The sequence below is a fragment of the Pristiophorus japonicus genome, chromosome 3, assembly GCF_044704955.1.
Source record: "Pristiophorus japonicus isolate sPriJap1 chromosome 3, sPriJap1.hap1, whole genome shotgun sequence".
NCBI lineage: Eukaryota > Metazoa > Chordata > Chondrichthyes > Pristiophoridae > Pristiophorus > Pristiophorus japonicus.
In genome coordinates this window covers 235,842,789-235,861,860 of record NC_091979.1, presented here as the reverse complement: position 1 = coordinate 235,861,860, position 19,072 = coordinate 235,842,789, and the positions used below count along the sequence as shown (strand labels likewise).

At 49.6% G+C, this 19,072-nt stretch overlaps 1 protein-coding gene across 1 annotated transcript in view; it reads right to left on the bottom strand.

Moving 5' to 3' along the window:
* Positions 1-5,675: 5,675 nt before the first annotated feature.
* hoga1 (4-hydroxy-2-oxoglutarate aldolase 1) overlaps positions 5,676-19,072 on the bottom strand; it is a 26,844-nt gene continuing 13,447 nt past the window's right edge. The window contains exons 4-7 of the mRNA XM_070874943.1: positions 18,054-18,188; positions 16,093-16,189; positions 11,772-11,905; positions 5,676-8,997 (exon numbers count right to left, since the gene is read on the bottom strand). Of these exons, the coding sequence (XP_070731044.1) occupies positions 8,848-8,997; positions 11,772-11,905; positions 16,093-16,189; positions 18,054-18,188 (516 nt within the window). The 3' untranslated portion in view covers positions 5,676-8,847. The remainder of the gene's footprint in view (positions 8,998-11,771; positions 11,906-16,092; positions 16,190-18,053; positions 18,189-19,072) is intronic.

Here is a 19,072-nt window from a genome sequence, read left to right as displayed (position 1 = left end):
CTCTCCCTCCTCCTTTAAGACTCTCCTTCAAACCTACCTCTTTGACCAAGCTTTTGGTCACCTGCAACTAATTTCTCCTTACGCGGCTTGGTGTCAAATGTTTTGTCTCATAACACTCCTGTGAAGTGCCTTGGGACGTTTCAGTATGTTAAAGGTGCTATAGAAATACAAGTTGTTGCTGTTGTAGCCCAGGGCTGGTATAATTAGAGTAAACGTCCGTTTGACACGGTTTGCTGGAGCTGGCTGAGTGACTGCCCTTGCACGGTGTATGTTCAACGGATTGGTCTCGCTGGGATCAAGCGTTGCCTCCAGATGGTGGTCGGGGGGAGCGTTTGAGCGATGCCACTGAAGCAGACAGCTAATTGAGCAAGCCCGTGTTGTATTGTTGTATTTCCGTTGGAGCATAGGAACAGCAGGAGGCTGTTCAGCCCCCTGCCACAACCCCCAGCCTGTTCTGCCATTCAGTTGAGTTCATGGCTGACCTGGGACCTAACTCCATCCAGCCGCCTTGACCCCCATAATCCTTCCTGGTTAACTAAAATGAATACTCTCACACTTGACTCAGCATCAGTTGTCGTTTTGTGGAAGAGAGTTCCAGTTGGAGCTTGGGGAGTTGGCCGTGCAGAATCGTGCGAGCCATTTATCATCCAGTGTTTGCAGTGGTGTAAAAAAAAAACCAGCAAGGTGAAATCGGACGGAAAACAACGTTCCCATCCCTGCGGAGGTTTGTGAATGGGGAAAAATCACGCATGTGCGTGTGTTTGACTGGGCCTCCCCCCTCCCCCCCAAAAAAAAAATTACAGGGAACATTGACGCAAAGCCTTCAGTATTATTCGGTTCTGACAAATCCACTCCACCCAGCCTGAAACACTAAGCGAGCTTTCTCTTTCGGAGGGTGCATATCCTGACTAGATGCGCATAATCTTGCGTTTTATTTCATTGTATATGTAGCGCTGTCACAGGTCGCTTCTAACCGGCTTTAGAATTTTGTTTTAAAAATTGCCTTAATTACCAGTAAACCATGACGGGATGTCGAATCGAACGGCATCCCAGTCTAGACGACGCGGGACTGGCCTAGCGGACGCTGCGTTTACAGGGTGACCTCCTACCTCACTTAAGATGGGGTGTTCCGGTAATGAGAAGGCCGATGGGACCCAGGACCACCCCGCCTTACTGCGAGTCTCTCGGCTTGACTGCACTGTTCATAGAATCTTAGAACTTTACAGCACGGAAGGAGGCCATTTCAGCCCATCGTGTCCGTGCCGGCCGACCAAGAGCTATCCAGCCTCCCACTTTCCAGCTCTCGGTCCGTAGCCCTGTAGGTTACGGCACTTCAGGTGCACATCCAAGTACTTTTTAAATGTGGTGAGGGTTTCTGCCTCTACCACCCTTTCAGGCAGTGAGTTCCAGACCCCCACCACCTACTGGGTGAAGAAATTTTCCCTCAAATCCCCTCTAAACCTCCTACCAATTACTTTAAATCTATGTCTCCTGGTTGTTGACCCCTCTGCTAAGGAAAATAGGTCCTTCCTATTCACTATCCAGGCCCCTCATAATTTTATACACCTCAATGAGGTCTCCCCTCAGCCTCCTCTGTTCCAAAGAAAACAACCCCAGCCTATTCAATCTTTCCTCATAGATTTATGGGGTTATTTGGGGCATAAGGCACTGAGCAGACGCTGGTTGCTTATTTCCAGCACCAACGTTTCATCCATGCTCCTCCCACATGTGTCTAATGGAGAAAGGAGAACTCTTTATTCTCCCACCCCCACACACACACACAAAAATTCTCCCGCTCCTGTTCCATTACAGTGTGGGGAGAGGCTTGTAGGGAGTTAGCCTGGGAGTGACCCGGGGGGGGGGGGGGGGGGAGATATGGGGGAATTGAGGGAGGGGGCAATATCAATGAAGATTTAATTTATTTTAAAAAAATAAGTCAAATGCCTTAATGATGAGAACAATAAGTGGGTGGGGATCCAATTCGCTGTAAGCAGTGCAGCGCTCCAGGGGTCTCATGTTGCCGGCTTTTAACCGCGCATTGAATGCCCCGCCCCTCCCTAACAATGATAGGGAAGATGGGTGGGAAGGTGGGTGAGCGAGAGATGGCAGTCAGAATGCAGCCCTGCATCTCTCAAATGTAAAACAAGCCGGATTCTTCCCATTGGAGCAGGCTGCTGTGAAATGTGAATTTAAAAGAACTGAAATTAGCAAAGCGATTGTCTGCTTTTATAATTTCGAGTAACTGTTTTGCTGCTGTCTTTCTTTGTGCCTTTTTTTGCCGTTCGATACAGGGAAGCAGAAAGTTGAGAATGAATGTACTGGAATAGCTAGCTTGCTCTCCGATCAGAATTTTTTTTTGAGGGGGTGGGATGGGGAGGGACACAGTCTATGGGAAATTGGAGACTTGACGTGTGGTGAGTGTAGCGATGCTCAGGAGGAACAGGTGCCTGTGGTTCCCAAAGCTCTCCACCACTGGGGGATCTCCTCGCCTCGTGTCCGGGTCTGTTGTAGACGCATTGATAGAGATCGATTGCTGTGATTGGTCAACAACTCCATTATCGTGGATCGTGTGACCACCAGGATGGTAGAAGAAGTGGATGGACCTTTCTCTGTCTGGCAATTCCTATGAATGTTTGACCTCTGACCTATTTATTATTGTAATGGAAAATGGAGCCAGTGGAGTGGTTACACGACAATCTCGCTGTTCAGTGATGCCCCAAACATGATTGGATTACTGTCACCCGAACTCCTCGCCTCCTTTTGATGGTAATGGTCCGTTATTTCTTTCTGCTGGAAGGCCCCAGGTTTGGTCCATGCTCAGTCCCGAGTTGGCCGGCCCAGCTACTAGGGGGCTGCAGTTGGCCTCAGTATCTTTTAGGCCTGAGATGGTTTTTACCACTTGGTCATTATCCATTGCTTCCCTCCCCCGATCCCCGCGATGGCCCCCTCCACCATCTGATAGCCTGATCTTTCTCTTGTGCACTTGCGCGCTCTCTTTCTGTCGCTCTCTCTGCCACTCTCTGTATCTGTCTCTCTCTCTGCCACTCTCTGTATCTGTCTCTCTCTCTCTGTGCCTCTCCGTATCTGTCTCTCTCTCTCTGACTCTAGCTCTGTCTCTCTCTCTGTCTTGCTCGCTCTCTTTCTCTCCCTCTTACTATAGTTTCACGAAACAGAAACCATGACTGATTTGTGACAACCCATAGTTTCAGCCCTTCCCCCACCGGCTAATATGGCCACACCTTATTCTCGCCGTATTGGTTAAAGCTCCACCCCTATACTATACTACTTTTAGGACTATCTCTGGGTCCGAAGACTTCCTCCTGGGACCATTCGTGTGTTGCTGCCTCGATTTGGACTGGACGGAGCAGTCTGCATTGGTGCCCCTGATGCTTTTCATCTTATCCCTAATAATGGTTGGACTCTTAACTTTTTTTTGCTGCTTTATCCCGGCTGCCGCCGTCTCGTATGAGACAGGAGGGAAGTCTTATTAACCTTAACTGTCAAATATCCAAATGAATGTAGGTGGAGGTGAATCTTGGTGCTTTCTCATTACTTGACTATTTCCTTTCATGCCTTCAGTATCCACGAATTGGTGGATTGTCTTGCACATATTTAACTGATTAAGATATAGAAATCGATGATGGAAATGTATTCACTTCACATTCTTGCATTGCTGCCTTCTGCCCGACCCCCCCCCCTCCCCAAGTATTATTTTACAAGTGCAATTATATATCTGTTGATTACAAATAATGTAATAAATGTGAGCTGTATTGGTACTCATTTTCTCTCTCTCTCGATTACTTTTTTTTTCTGTTTGTAAACTTTTCCCCCAGCAGGTGACTGTGTCTGGCGATGGTCCAGTTTAAGCAGCACTCTGTATCCGGAGTCAGGGTGTGGGTTCGAGCCCCGCTCCAGGATGCAACTGTGCCGTGCAGTACCGAGGGAGCGCTGCACTTTGAGGTGCCATCTTTTATGGCGAGGGCCCCGTGCGCTTGTTCAGGTAATTGTGGATCGTCGGGTAAATCGGTCAAGATCCAATGCCACTACTCTAAGAACAATAGACTCGTTGACTATCCCAGCACAGAAACCAGCTGTTCCTCCCATCAAGTCAGTATCTTTCCACCTCGTCTCATCCCACTCTCTTGCTCTCTCCACCATATCTTTTTAATACTGATGCAAAAGCAAAATACTGCGGATGCTGGAATCTGAAATAAAAACAGAAAATGCTGGAAATCTCAGTGCCAGGCAGCATCTGTAGAAAGAGAAACAGAGTTAACGTTTCGGGTTTGTGACCCTTTGTCAGAGCTGGCAAAAATTTGAAATGTGACAGAGATTCTTAAGGAAGTATGAGGGGAGGGGGGGAAATAACAAAAGGGAAGGTTTGTGGCAGGGTGGAAGGCAGGAGAGATTTGAGAGACAAAAGGGATGCTGGGCCGAATTGAGATGGTAATGGAACAAGTTAGGAAACAAAAGATGAGTCTAGATGGGGTGTGAATGGTGGTATCATCACCAGCTGCCGTGGGAAACAGAAAAAATAAAAAGGGAGTGGAGGTGGGGGGTGGAGTTTGTAAAAGAAAAGGGGCAGAGATTACGGTCTCAAATTGTTGAACTCGATGTTGAATCCAGAAGGCTGTAAAGTGCCTAATCGAAAGATGAGATGCTGTTCCTCGAGCTTGCACTGAGCATTGGAATAGTGTAGGAGGCTGAGGGCGGAGAGGTCAGAGTGGAAGCAGATCAGAAGTGACAGGCTCTTTTACAAGCAACAGTGTAATTCCCTTTTTAAAATAATTTATACTCTGCTTCAAGGATTGGTTTGCAGCACGTTCTAAGCACCTGCAAATTTTTTCCTACCCTCCCCTTTATAATTCTTTCTGTGATTATCTCTAAATTTATCCAATTTGCTGACCAATGGAAAGAAATCAGTCACCTCTAACCCATAGGTGAATGGTGAAGGCCTCTCGCAGGTCACACCTGAAACTCCGCTTGGCTGTAAACTGTTGTTGATTATCAGTTCGGTAACGGTTCAGCCAATTGATTAGACACTTTGCTGTTTCAGCCGTGGCTCAGTGGGCAGCGCTCTCGCCTCCGAGTCACAAGGTTGTGGGTTCAAGTCCCACTCCAGCACAAAATCTAGCTGCCACTCCAGTGCAGTGCTGAGGGAGTGCTGCACTGTTGGAGATACCATCTTGCGGAGGAGACGTTAAACCGAGGCCCCGTTAAACCGAGGCCCCATCTGCTCTCTCAGATGGATGTAAAAGATTCCACGGCACTATTTCGAAGAAGAGCAGGGGAGTTATCCCGGATGTCCTGGGCCAATCTAGAAAGTGCACACAGTGAAAGACAAGTGTGTTTTTCTGGGAATCTTCCCATCAGTGACCGTACCTTCACCGTCTGGGCCCAAACGCTGGAATTATCTCTCCTATAAGACGCTCCTTTAAAACCTACCTTTTGACCAAGCTTTTGGTCACGTGTCCTGATTTCTGTTCATGTGGCACGTTGTCGAATTTTGTCCGATAACGCTCCTGTGAAGCATCTTGGGACATTTACTACGATAAAAGTGTCATATAAACGCAAGTTGTTGTTTACACCTGGACAGGGGCATCAGAGGGTCAGTAATGTCTGTGAGACTATCAGCCCAGGGGAGATGATAATGAAATAATACATTTTAAAACATATGAAATTTATTTTCCATTTTATTTTCCGGTCAAACACTCCCAGGGCAGGTATAGCACGGGTTAGATACAGAGTAAAGCTCCCTCTACACTGTCCTGTCAAACACTCCCAGGGCAGGTATAGCACGGGTTAGATACAGAGTAAAGCTCCCTCTACACTGTCCTGTCAAATGCCTGAACCCCCAACCTTTAAAGAGAGCTAGTAAACAGGTGTGACGTGGCCATTTCCCACATCTTTGGCAACAGCGAGACTGCAGAATATTTGCCAAATGATTCCAGTGTGAACTCAGTCCTGGGAGGGAACTGGATTGAGACACACTTTAACACGGACACATGAGCTGGAAGGTCAGTGACAATGCTCAGTCCCTTTTCTCTGCACTTTCTCTCAATTTAAGATACTTACAGCTCAAGTGTGGCTTTGGTATCTGTTACGGTATTATGAACCAGCCGTACTCTCAAACCCATTAATACTTCACAGGGGAATAGCAGAACAAACACTGAACTCAGTGACCATCAGAAAACACAAAACATGCTAGACCGAAAAAGTAGCAACGTTGTGGTCACATTCAGGGATGCCTGCCACAACACTCGGTGAACTCCGCCACAACTAACTTCTATAAGATTAAACATGAACCTTCGGGGCCTCTCCGCAAAGTGTATTACTAGAAACACTGAGAACAGAAACCGTTGCATTTTAGTTTGTGAGCCTTCGCTGTGAGTGGGTAACCACAGCTTTCCACCAAAGTCAAACGCAAACTCAACATCAGAGCGGACTGGATGGGCCGCAAAGCCTGTTCTTGTGGCTAAAGTTTTAGCAATGGGACTTTTATAGTTAAAAGAAAACACAAAGAAAGTTGAGAGCGATGGCAGGCTGCACTCCCGACCTACTTCCTCCGATTTGTGGAGATCATCATCATCATAGGCAGTGCCTCGGAATCGAGGAAGACTTGCTTCCACTCTTAAAATGAGTCCTTTGGTGGCTGAACAATCCAATACGGGAACCAGTCTCTGTCACAGGTGGGACAGATAGTCGTTAAGGGAAGGGGTGGGTAGGACTGGTTTGCCGCACGCTCCTTCTGCTGCCTGCGCTTGATTTCTGCATGCTCTCGGCGTTGAGACTCGAGGTGCTCAGCGCCCTCCCGGATGCACTTCCTCCACTTAGGGCGTTCTTTGGCCAGGGATTCCCAGGTGTCAGTGGGAATGTTGCACTTTATCAGGGAGGCTTTGAGAGTGTCCTTGTAATGTTTCTGCTGCCTACCTGGGGATTGCTTGCCGTGAAGGAGTTCCGAGTAGAGCGCTTGCTTTGGGAGTCTTGCGTCAGGCATGCGGACAATGTGGCTTGCCCAACGAAGCTGATCGAGTGTGGTCAGTGCTTCAGTGCTGGGGATGTTGGCCTGGTCGAGGACGCTAATGTAAAAAAAACTTGTGGAGAACGCGCTCGATAAGCAGAAACTGCTGACGGGACAGTCTGCGGGAGAGCTCAGAAAACTGGAGGGGAATTTCTGCAGGAAAAAAACAAAGATTCCCTTCCTTTTAAAGATTGCTATTCCAAGTACTCATTTCTGGTTCTGATGAAGTAAATCGGGAAGAACTACTTCCACTGGCCAGTAACTGGAGAACGGAAACTCGTTACTAAACGAACAAAGGGGCAGGTCAGGAGAAATATATTTTTTTTTTGCGGAAACAGTTCTGGAAACAGAATCCGCAAAAGAAACATGGATCCGTTTTTGACAACGAATTTAAGGGGGTGGCGTGGGGGCGGAGGGCAGGAGAATGGGACAAAGTGGATTGCTCTTTCAGAGAGAAGGCACTGGTGCGATGGGCTGAATGGCCTCCTTCTGTGCTGAGATTCGAGGTGTTCCACGTCATCATCTTTGCTTTTTGCTGGGCCATGGGATTTTGTTTTTTGGAGGGGGGAAGGAATGGAAAGAGGTCAAGTGGCTTGTGACCGAGTTCAGGAACTCGCTGGGTGTGGAATCACACACGTGAGATCATATGTGAGCTACAGCTCGTGTTGGATGCACTGCATCATTTAAAAAAAATATATAATTGAAAAGCAGATTAAGTTATGTTAAACTTGTATAGAACCTTGGTTAGTAACACTTATGGAGCACTGTGAACAATTCTGGCCTCCATATTACGAAACGGATATAGAGGCACTGGAGAAGGTACAAGAAATATTTACTAGGATGATACCAGAAGTGAGAGGATCAAGCTATCAAGAAAGGCTGAACAGGCTGGGGCTCTTCTCTTTAAAAAAAAATAGAAGATTGAGAAGTGATCTGATAGAGGTCTTCAAAATGATGCAAGGGGTTTGATCGGGTAGAAGATGTTTCCATTTGTATGTGTGTGTGTGTGTGTGTGTGGGGGGGGGGGACCAAAACTAAGGGCCATCAATATAAGACAGTCACTAACAAATCCAATGGGAATTCAGGAGAAACTTCTTTACCCAGAGAGTGGTGAGAATGTGGAACTCGCTATCACAGGGAGGGGTTGAGGCAAATAGTATAGATGCATTTAAGGGGAAGCTGGATAAACACATGAGTGAGAAAGGAATAGTGATGGGATAGGATGAGATGAAGAGGGGTGGAAGGAGGCTCGAGCCTTGGAGGATGCAGAGAGGATGTTTCCACTGATGGGGTAGACTTGAACTAGAGGGCATAATCTTAGAATAAGGGGCCGCCCATTTAAAACAGAGACATGGAGAAATTTCTTCTCTGAGGGTTATAAATCTGTGGAATTCGCTGCCTCAGAGAGCTGTGGAAGCTGGTACATTGAATATACTTAAGACAGATATAGACAGTTTCTTAAACAATAATGGGATAAAGGATTATGGGGAGCGGGCAGGGAAGTGGACCGAGTCCATGATCGGATCAGCTATGATCTTATTAAATGGTGGAGCAGGCTCGAGGGGCCACATGGCTTACTCCTGCTCTTATTTCTTATGTTCTTATGAGTGGAGCATAAACACCGACATAGACCAGTTAGGCTGAATGGTCTGTTTCTGTGCTGTATGTTCCATGTAATTAAAATACCATTTCCAATGTAGCAGTCGTGGTTCAGGGTGTGGGTGAGGGGACGTGAGGGGGAGACGAAATGCACTTGATTGGTATCGGATCTTCACGTGAACTCTAATGCCCGATGACCCGCAATGGGGGGGGGGTTGCGGGCGAGGTTAGAGCCAGCCGTTGGATGCGAAGGTGCTGCGTAACTCCTTTCTCTCTGCCTCGGTCAAGGGCAGCAGTGGAGCACGGCAGGGACCCCCGTAAAAGCCGAACCACCCCAGCGCCTCCTTGAGCGCCGCAATGCCAAACGTCCGTGTAATCTGCAAGAGAAGAACAACAATTTCCGTGTCATGTCTGAAAGGGGAGCTCGGTTACGCAACGTAAATTGAACCTCATTGGCCATCTTTTAATATTTTTTTTATATTCGCCCTCGGCCAATGGTAAAGCCAGCATTTGTTGCCCCTTGAGAAGGTGGTGGTGAGAGCCGCCTTCTCGAACCGCTGCAGTCGTATCTCATTGAAACATACAAGATTCTGAGGGGGATTGACAGGGTAGAAGCAGGGAGAATGTTTCCCCTGGCTGGGGAGTCTAGAACCAGGGGTCACAGTCTCAGGATAAGGGGTTGGCCATTTAAAACTGAGATGAGGAGAAATTTCTTCACTCAGAGGGTGGTGAATCTTTGGAATTCTCTGCCCCAGAGGGCTGTGGGTGCTCAGTCGTTGAGTATATTCAAGTCAGAGATTGATTTTTGGACTCTAGGGGAATCAAGAGATTTGAGGATCAGGCGGGAAAGTGGTGTTGAGGTAGAAGATCAGCCACGAGCTTATTGGAAGATGGAGCAGGGCCCATATCGCCTACTCCCTACTCCTATTTCTTATGTTTTTATTAGTCCATGTGGTGAAGGTGCTCCCACAGTGCTGTTAGGGAGGGAGTTCCAGGATTTTGACCCAGCGACGATGAAGGAACGACCGATACATTTCCAAGTCAGGATGGTGTGTGACTTGAAGGGGAACTGGGAGGGGGTGGTGTTCCCATGCGCCTGCTGCCCTTATCACTCTAGGTGGTAGAGGTCGCGGATTTGGGAGGTGCTGCCGAAGAAGCCTCGGCGAGTTGCACCGGTGGTGGAGCAAGTGAATGTTTAAGGTGGTGGATAGACTGCTTTGTGCCGGCTGATGACATGCTTCTGGAGTGTTAGTGCAACTGCACCTGTGCAGGCAAGAGGAGAGTATTCCATCACACTCCTGACGTGCCCTGTAGATCCCCTGGGAGGACAGACGCACCAACATTAGCGTCCTCAACCAGGCCAACATCCCCAGCATTGAAGCACTGACCACACTTGATCAGCTCCATTGGGCATGCCCGAAACGAGACTTCCAAAGCAAGCGCTCTACTCGGAACTCCTTCACGGCAAACGAGCCAAAGGTGGGCAGAAGAAATATTACAGGGACACCCTCAAAGCCTCCTCGATAATGTGCAGCATCCCCACCAAAACCTGGGAGTCCCTGGCTAAAGACCGCCCTAAGTGGAGGAAGTGCATTTGGGAGGGTGCTGAGCACCTCGAGTCTCATCGCCGAGAGCATGCAGAAAGCAAGCGCAGGCAGCGGAATGACTGTCTTGTCCCATCTGTGACAGGGACTGAGGTTCTCGTATTGGACTGGACAGCCACCTATGAACTCACTTCAGGAGTGGAAGCAAGTCTTCCTCGATTCTGAGGGACTGTCTATGATGATGATGAGATGGTGGAGAAGCTTTGGGGAGTCAGGAGATGAGACACTCGGTGCAGAATACCCAACCTCTGACCCCACTCCTTCCCCACCCCATGGGGTCACTATACAGCGTGAGCCAGGGCTGATCTTTCTCCGCCCTCGCCCAGGGTCTGCTGAAACCTTCATACCACTCATCCTGCCTGTCAGATCAGCTCATTACGGACAGACCTGGAGATCAAATCCGGGATCTCCCTGGTCTCTAGGCTCGCTGCAACTTGGGGAGTGCGTTTATGTACCCGAGACATGGGGGTTAAAGAAAGAACTTGCATTTCTATAGCGCCTTTCACCACCTAGGGACGTCCCAAAGCATTTTACAACTAATGCAGTACTTTTTGGAGTGTAGTCGCTGTTGCAATGTAGGAAACGCAGCAGCCAATTCACGCACAGCAAGCTCCCACTCGCACCAATGATATAATGGCAGGATTATCTGTTTTTAGATGATGTTGATAAGGGGATAAATATCAGCCAAGACATCAGGAGACCTCTCCAACTCTTCTTCGAAAGTTGCAATAGGATCTTTTATGTCCGCCGAAGAGGGCAGATGGGGGGCCTCGGTTTAACGTGTCATCTGAAAGACGGCACCTCTGACAGTGCAGCACTCCCTCAGTACTGCCCCTCTGACAGTGCTGCGCTCCCTCAGTACCGCCCCTCCGACAGTATGGTGCTCCCTCAACACTGCACTTCCGACAGTGCGGAGCTCCCTCAGTACTCACCCTCCGACAGTGCGGCGCTCCCTCAGTACCGCCCCTCCGACAGTGCGGCGCTCCCCACCCTCAGAACCACCTCTCCGACAGTGCGGCGCTCCCTCAGTACCGCCCCTCCGACAGTGCGGCGCTCCCTCAGTACCGCCCCTCCGACAGTGCGGCGCTCCCTCCGTACCGCCCCTCCGACAGTGCGGCGCTCCCTCAGTACCGCCCCTCCGACAGTGCGGCGTTCCCTCAGTACCGCCCCTCCGACAGTGCGGCGTTCCCTCAGTACCGCCCCTCCGACAGTGCGGCGCTTCCTCTGTACCGCCACTCCGACAGTGCGGCGCTCCCTCTGTACCGCCCCTCCGACAGTGCCGCGCTCCCTCAGTATTGCCCCTCCGACAGTGCAGCACTCCCTCAGTATTGCCTCTCCGATAGTGCGGCACTCCCTCAGTAATGCCTCTCCGATAGTGCGGCACTCCCTCAGTACTGCACTGGGAGTGTCAGCCTGGATTTTGTGCTCAAGTCTCTGGAATGAGACCTGAACCCACGACCTGCTGACTCAGAGAAGAGAGTACTGGCACTGGGCAAAGGCTGTCACTCAGTTTTTTCACTGCATGGGAAGGTTGGAGCTATACTTACTGCCGTGTTTGGCTCAATCAGCCTGTACTGGAGTTCTCGAGCTTCCTCCCACTGCCTCCCAAGGCACAGCTGTTCGAGGTTGCAGAGTGGCTCCCCAAGCACATTGGCCAGTGCGCACACCCCACCTACAGCACCTGCTCACACACAAATCAGACAGGAAAATCGTGTTAATTAAGGATGGAACAAACTTGCACTTACATAGCATCTTTCACCACCCCAGCACATCAGTGTCAGTCGTGGCTCAGTGGATAGCACTCCCACTCCAGCAACTTGGTCGCAATCCATACTAAACACTCCCAGTGCAGTACTGAGAGCGTGCCGCACTGTCAGAGGGGCAGTACTGAGGGAGCGCTGCACTGTCGGAGGGGTAATACTGAGGGAGTGCTGCACTGCTGTGGTGGAAGTACTGAAGGAGTGCTGCACTGTCGGAGGGGCAGTACTGAGGGAGCGCCGCATTGTCGGAGGGGCAGTACTGAGGGATGCTGCACTATCAGAGATGCCACCTTTCAGATGAGATGTTAAACTGAGGCCCCGTCTACTCTCAGGTGGACGTCAAAGATCCCACGGCACTATTTCGGAGAGTAGCAGGGGAGTTCTCTCCGGTGTCCTGGGGCCAATATTTATCCCTCAACCAAAGGAACGGCGCGATATAAATGCAGGTTTTCGTTCCCACTCAGTGACGAGCAGCGAGAGACGAGCCCAGCAGCAGGCCAGTCAATCCCGTTTATAAAAAAAGAGAATAAATTCCATTCCATTGATTCCCGACTCCAGCTGCTTTCCCACGTCGAGTCCGTCAGGACTCAGCAGCTGCTCGATCAGCTCTCTGATCCACAGCGCTCTTTCTGAGCTTCCGAGGGTTAGTCAGAAAACGCTTTCCAGATAAGTGGCACGGGTCGGATTGCTCTTTCAAAGAGAGCCGGCACAGGCTGGATGGGCCGAATGGCCTCCTCCTGTGCTGTATTTATTGATTTAGTATCCTTCACTTTGCCAGACTTTCAGTTTGGTTTCGATGTTTATTATTTGTTTGTGAATTCAAATTGCTTAAAAATTCTGACTGGGTTCGACAGACTGGATGCGGGGAGGATGTTTCCCCTGGCTGGGAAGTCTAGAACAAGGGGTCACAGTCTCAGGATATGGGGTAGGAAATTTAGGACCGAGACGAGGAGAAATGTATTCACTCAGAGGGTGATGAACCTGTGGAGTTCTCTATCACAAAAGGCTATGGAGGCCAAGTCACTGAATATATTTAAGAGGGAGCTAGATAGATTTCAACCCCCTCATCTCTGGAATCAACTGAGTGAACCTTCTTTGAACAGCCTCCAATGCTTGAGTCTCATCGCCGAGAGCGTGCAGAAATCAAGTGCAGGCAGCGGAAAGAGCGTGTCACAAACCAGTCCCACTCACTCCTTCCCTCAACAACTATCTGTCCCACCTGTAACGGACTGTGGCTTTCGTATTGGACTGTTCAGCCATCTAAGAACTCATTTTAAGAGTGGAATCAAGTCTTCCTCGATTCCGAGGGACTGCCTATGATGATGATGATCCTTCCTTAAATACGGAGACCAAAACTGTACGCAGTACTCCAGGTGTGGCTTCACCGATACCCTGTACAGTTGTAGCAGGACTTCTCTGCTTTTATACTCTATCCCCCTTGCAATAAAGGCCAACATTCCATTTGCCTTCCTGATCACTTGCTGTACCTGCATACTAACTTTTTGTGTTTCATGCACAAGGACCCCCAGGTCCCTCTATACTGCAGTTTCTCCATTTAAATTATAATTTGCTTTTCTATTTTTTTCTGCCAAAGTGGATAACTTCACATTTTCCCACATTATACTCCATCTGCCAAATTTTTGCCCACTCATTTAGCCTGTCTATATCCCTTTGCAGATGTTTTTGTGTCCTCCTCACAATTTGCTTTCCCACCCATCTTTGTATCATCGGCAAACTTGGCTACAATACACTCGTTTCCTTCATCCAAGTCATTAATATAGATTGTAAATAGTTGAGGACCGAGCACTGATCCCTGCGGCACTCCACTAGTTACTGTTTGCCAACCAGAAAATGCCCCATTTATCCCGACTCTCTTTTCTGTTAGTTAGCCAATCCTCTATCCATGATTACCCCCAACCCCGTGAATTGTTATCTTGTGCAGTAACCTTTTAATATGGCACCTTATCGAATGCCTCTGGAACTCCAAATACACCACATCCACTGGTTCTCCCTTATCCACCCTGCTCGTTACATCCTCAAAGAACTCCAGCAAATTTGTCAAACATGATTTCCCTTTCATAAAGCCAAACTGACTCTGCTTGATTGAATTATGCTTTTCCAAATGTCCTGCTACTGCTTCCTTAATAATGGACTCCAGCATTTTCCCCAACGACAGTTGTTAGGCTAACTGGTCTATAGTTTCCTACTTGTTGTCTGCCTCTTTCATTTTAAATAGGTGGATTACATTTGCGGTTTTCCAATCTGCTGGGACCGCCCCAGAATCCAGGGAATTTTGGTAGATTACAACCAATGCATCCACTATCTCCACTTCTTTTAAGACCTTAGTATATAAGCCATCAGGTGCAGGGGACTTGTCTGCGGTAGCCCACTTAATAGTGTAGATGAACAAAGGGACCTTTGGAGTGCTTGTCCACAACTCCTGAAAGTAGCAGGCCAGGTGGATAAGGTGGTTAAGGCGGCATGCGGAATGCTTGCCTTTATTGGCCGAGGCATAGAATATAAGAGCAGGGATGTTATGCTTAAATTGTATAATACTTTGGTTAGGCCACAGCTGGAGTACTGCATGCAGTTCTGGTCGCCATATTATAGGAAGGACGTGATTGCACTGGAGAGGATGTAGAGGTGATTTACTAGGCCACTGCCTGGAATGGAGAATCTTAGTTATGAGGACAGATTGGATGGGCTGGGTTTGTTCTCATTGGAATAGAGGAGGTTGAGAGGGGACCTCATTGAGGTGTACAAAATATTGAGGGGCTGGACATAGTGGATAGTAAGTGCCTATTTCCAGTGGTGGAGGGTCTATTACGAGGGGGCATAGTTTTAAGGTGGTTGATGGAAGGTTTAGAGGGGATTTGAGGGGAGGCTTCTTTACGCAGAGGGTTGTGGGAATCTGGAACTCACAGCCTGGAAGAGTGGTGGATGCAGAAACCCTCACCACATTTAAGAGATGGTTGGATGGGCACTTAAAGTGCAGTAACCTGCAGGGTTACGGACCTAGAGCTGGTAATTGGGATTAGACTGGATAACCTTTTGTTGGCTGGCGCAGATATAATGGTAAGGAATGCAGGGTATCGAATATGGCAAGGACTAGTTTCGATCGCCTGGATGGGTCGGAGAGGAATTTTCCCAGATCTTTTTCTCCCTAAATTGGCCTGGGTTTTTATCTGGTTTTTGCCTCTTCCAGGAGATCACATGGCTTCGGTCGGGTTGGAGTGTAGAATGTTTCAGTATAATGGGTGTCGCAGTTGTGTGAGGTGGACTGGTTGGGCTGGGTGCTCTTTGCCTTTCCGTCATTGTACATAGGTTTATATGTAACCTTCAGGGCTGCTGACCGAGGGCCATGTGGCTCTTTATCGGCCGGTGCGGACACAATGGGCCGAAATGGCCTCCTTCTGCGCTGTAAATTTCCATGTTTCTATTTCTAGAAACAAAAGGCATCAAGGGGTATGGGGAAAAAACAGGAATATGGTGTTGAGATAGAGGATCAGCCATGATCATATTTAATGGCGGTGCAGGCTCGAAGGACCAAATGGCCTACTACTGCTCCTATTTTTTGTGTTTCTAATTAGGAGCAGGAGTCGGCCATTCGGCCCCTCGAGCCTGCTCCGCCATTCAATATCATGGCTGATCTTCTACCTCCACTTTTGTGCTCTATCCCCTTATCCCTTGATTGCGGCAAACAAGGGTACGGGGCCCAGAAGAGCCGAGGACCCAGGGGCAGCAGGGGCCAGCCCACATTGCGATATGTATGCGCACTCGGTCCGTGCAGCAGAGCAGGTCTCCAGTCGTACTGGTTAACCCTTGCCACTGGATAAAGGCCTAGCTCTGTCAAGCCCTTGTGGTGGCTGGTGTGCAACGGTCACCACACGTTAAAAAAATCCAGGTGCAAGCATCTTCCACCCCCTCAACTGGAGTTCAGGACTGAAATATCGGGTCCTTCATTGAAACATCTGTGAACCCATGTGGAAGCAAGTCATCCTCGTTCGAGGGACGGCCTATGATGTATCGATAAACTAATCTTCACCTGTACTCTTCAGTTTACCAGCACATCCCCAGTCTGCCTTCACCACCCTGGGCGGCCCCTTACCTACTGAATAAGCAGCGAGCAGGAACCCTGCCGATCCAGCCAGCACTTGGAAATCCTGTTTCCGGGTTTTGTGAACGACGAGTGCGATTCTTGCGATCTGCGGAAGGTGAGCAGTATCACTAACGCATGAAATTAACGGAGTGTCTAGTGACAGTCAGCCAATGAGTTGGAGGCGGGATTTACCGCAGCACTCACTGCAAATTGAGGCTATTTAATCAGATTCTCCACGGACCACAGCACAAAGAACTCGCAACCAAAACTACAGCAACCCCTCCGGAGTACAGCAGGGTTAGTTCCCCAGCACAATGCAGTGAGTGGAGGATAGTTACACGATACAAAGGATGTGTGTACAATCAATCCCGGTCACTGACAGCAACAACAACTTGTGTTTATATAGCGCCTTTAATGTAGTCAAACGTCCCAAGGCACTTCACAGGAGATTTTAAAAATTTGACACCAAGCCTCATAAGTAGAAATTAGCGCAGGTGACCAAAAGCTTGGTCAAAGAGGTAGGTTTTAAGGAGTGTCTTAAAGGAGAAGTGAGAGGTAGAGAGGCGGAGAGGTTTAGGGAGGGAGTTCCAGAGCTTGGGGCCCAGGCAACAGAAGGCATGGCCACAAATGGTTGAGCGATTATAATCAGGGATGCTCAGGAGGGCAGAATTAGCAGTGTTGTCTCCAGACGTGATTGACGGGGGAATTACCCAATCATTTCCATTCTGGCCGGGACTTGTTGGGTCACAATCGGCAGCCAAATATAAAACCGCCTGCCCCCTTGTTCCACTTGTGGGAAAAAGTGTGGGACTGAGCCGGGAAAAAATGACAGCAGATTTCAGACTCAATCCCCATCCAGTGACTCCTGCTGGAAAGCCAGATCAGGCTCTGCTCTGATCCCTCCCCCTCGGACTCCCCCCACCTCTCCCTCCTCCCTCCTCCCTCTCCGCCCTCCTCCACCTCCTCCTCCCTCCCTCCCTCCCTCCCTCTCCTTCCTCCTCCACCTCCCTCTCCTTCCTCCTCCTCCCCTCTACCTCTCCTTCCACCGCCTCCTCGCTTGCTCGTCCCTCCCTTCTCCTCCTCCACCTCCCCCCCCCGCCTCCCCTCACTGACCCCACAGTGCCGTCTCACGCATAAAGGGAGAGAAGGCCCCTCAGTCAGCTGTATAAGGTGCAACCTTACAATGAGAGCCAAGCCGTTCAGGGGTGATGTCAGGAAGCACTTCTTCACACAAAGGGTGGTGGGAATCTGGAACTTCCCCCCGCCGCCCAAAGCTGTTGAGGTAGGGGGTCAATTAAAAATGTCAAAACCAAAATTTATAAGGTTTTTTGTTGGATAAGGCTATTAAGGGGATATGGACCAAGGTGGGTAAAAGGAGACAGACAGACAGGGCGAGCGAGCGAGCGAGCGAGCGACAGACACAGACAGGGCGAGACAGAGCGAGCGACAGACAGGGCGAGACAGAGCGAGCGACAAACAGACAGGGCGAGACAGAGCGAGCGACAGACAGGGCGAGACAGAGCGAGCGAGCGAGAGACAGGGCGAGACAGAGCGAGCGACAGACAGGGCGAGACAGAGCGAGCGAGCGACAGACAGAGCGAGACAGAGCGAGCGACAGACAGGGCGAGACAGAGCGAGCGACAGACAGGGCGAGCAAGAGACAGACAGGGCGAGCGAGAGACAGACAGGGCGAGCGAGCCAGAGGCAGACAGAGCGAGCCAGAGGCAGACATGAGCGAGCCAGAGGCAGACATGAACGAGCGAAAGCGAGGGAGAGACAGGCCGAGCGAGCGAGAGAGAAGCGAGCGAGCGGCGGAGCAAGAGCGAGAGAGACAGGCGAAGAGGGAGGGAGGGAGACAGAGACAGACAGATCAGCCCTGATTGAATCGAATGGTGAGACAGGCTCGAGGGGCTGAATGGTCTCCTCCTGTCGAGTCAACACCTCGAGGAAGCAAGACGGTGATTACGTACATCATTCCCACTGTCTTTCAGCCCGATGATGTTGGGATGGTGAGAAAGGGCCACGATAGCATCCACTGGCAGCTCCAGCGCTGTGTTGCCCGGGACACTGTACAGCACCACTGGCACAGGCGACGAATCTGCCACCTCAATGAATAAAAATCAAGAACGATTAATTAAAATTTTCCCACCATTGAGCCAAAAGAACACTAGAACATAAAAATTAGGAGCAGGAGTCGGCCATTCGGCCCCTCGAGCCTGCTCCGCCATTCAATGAGATCATGGTTGATCTTCGACCTCAACTCCACTTCCCTGCCCGCTCCCCATAACACTTGATAAGAACCGAACAAAGACTTACATCAGCAGGGGAGTTTCGCACTCACCATACTACTGTTCACTGATTCCCACAGTCAGGAGTGAAGAGAGCGATGTGCGAAGTCACGCTATGTTACAGTAGTGACAAACTTGTGTACAATATTCTATTACCCACTATCTCAACACTGATTTTGTGAGGGGGGGGGGGGGGGGCAGCCGTTCGATCGAGTTCCCTGATCAGCAAAAGTCATCAAGCATCAGTTGTGGTCACAATTTCAATCTGATTCTGTGCAGTCGCCACATTCAGGCAGAGAAAGGAAAAGGAAAAGTCTTGATTCGGAAAGAAAGAAATCAGCACAGTAAAGGGACAGAGAAAACACGTGTGTAACACAGAGAGGGAGAAAGACAGAGACCGAGAGAGAGGGAGAGAAAGAGAGAGAGAGAGACAGAGAGAGAGAGTGAGAGACCGAGACAGACAGAGACAGCCCGAGAGAGAGAGGGAGAGAGCGAGAGAGACACAGAGAGAGAGACTGAAAGAGAGAGAGAGAGAGAGAGACAGAAAGCAAGAGAGAGACCGAGAGAGAGAGAAGGAGAGACAGAGTGGGAGAGAGAGACACCCCGAGACAGAGAGATGGAGAAAGAGAGATGGAGAGAGAGACCCCGAGACAGAGAGAAAGAGAGAGAGAGAGGCATAAAGAGAGAAAGAGACAGGGAGT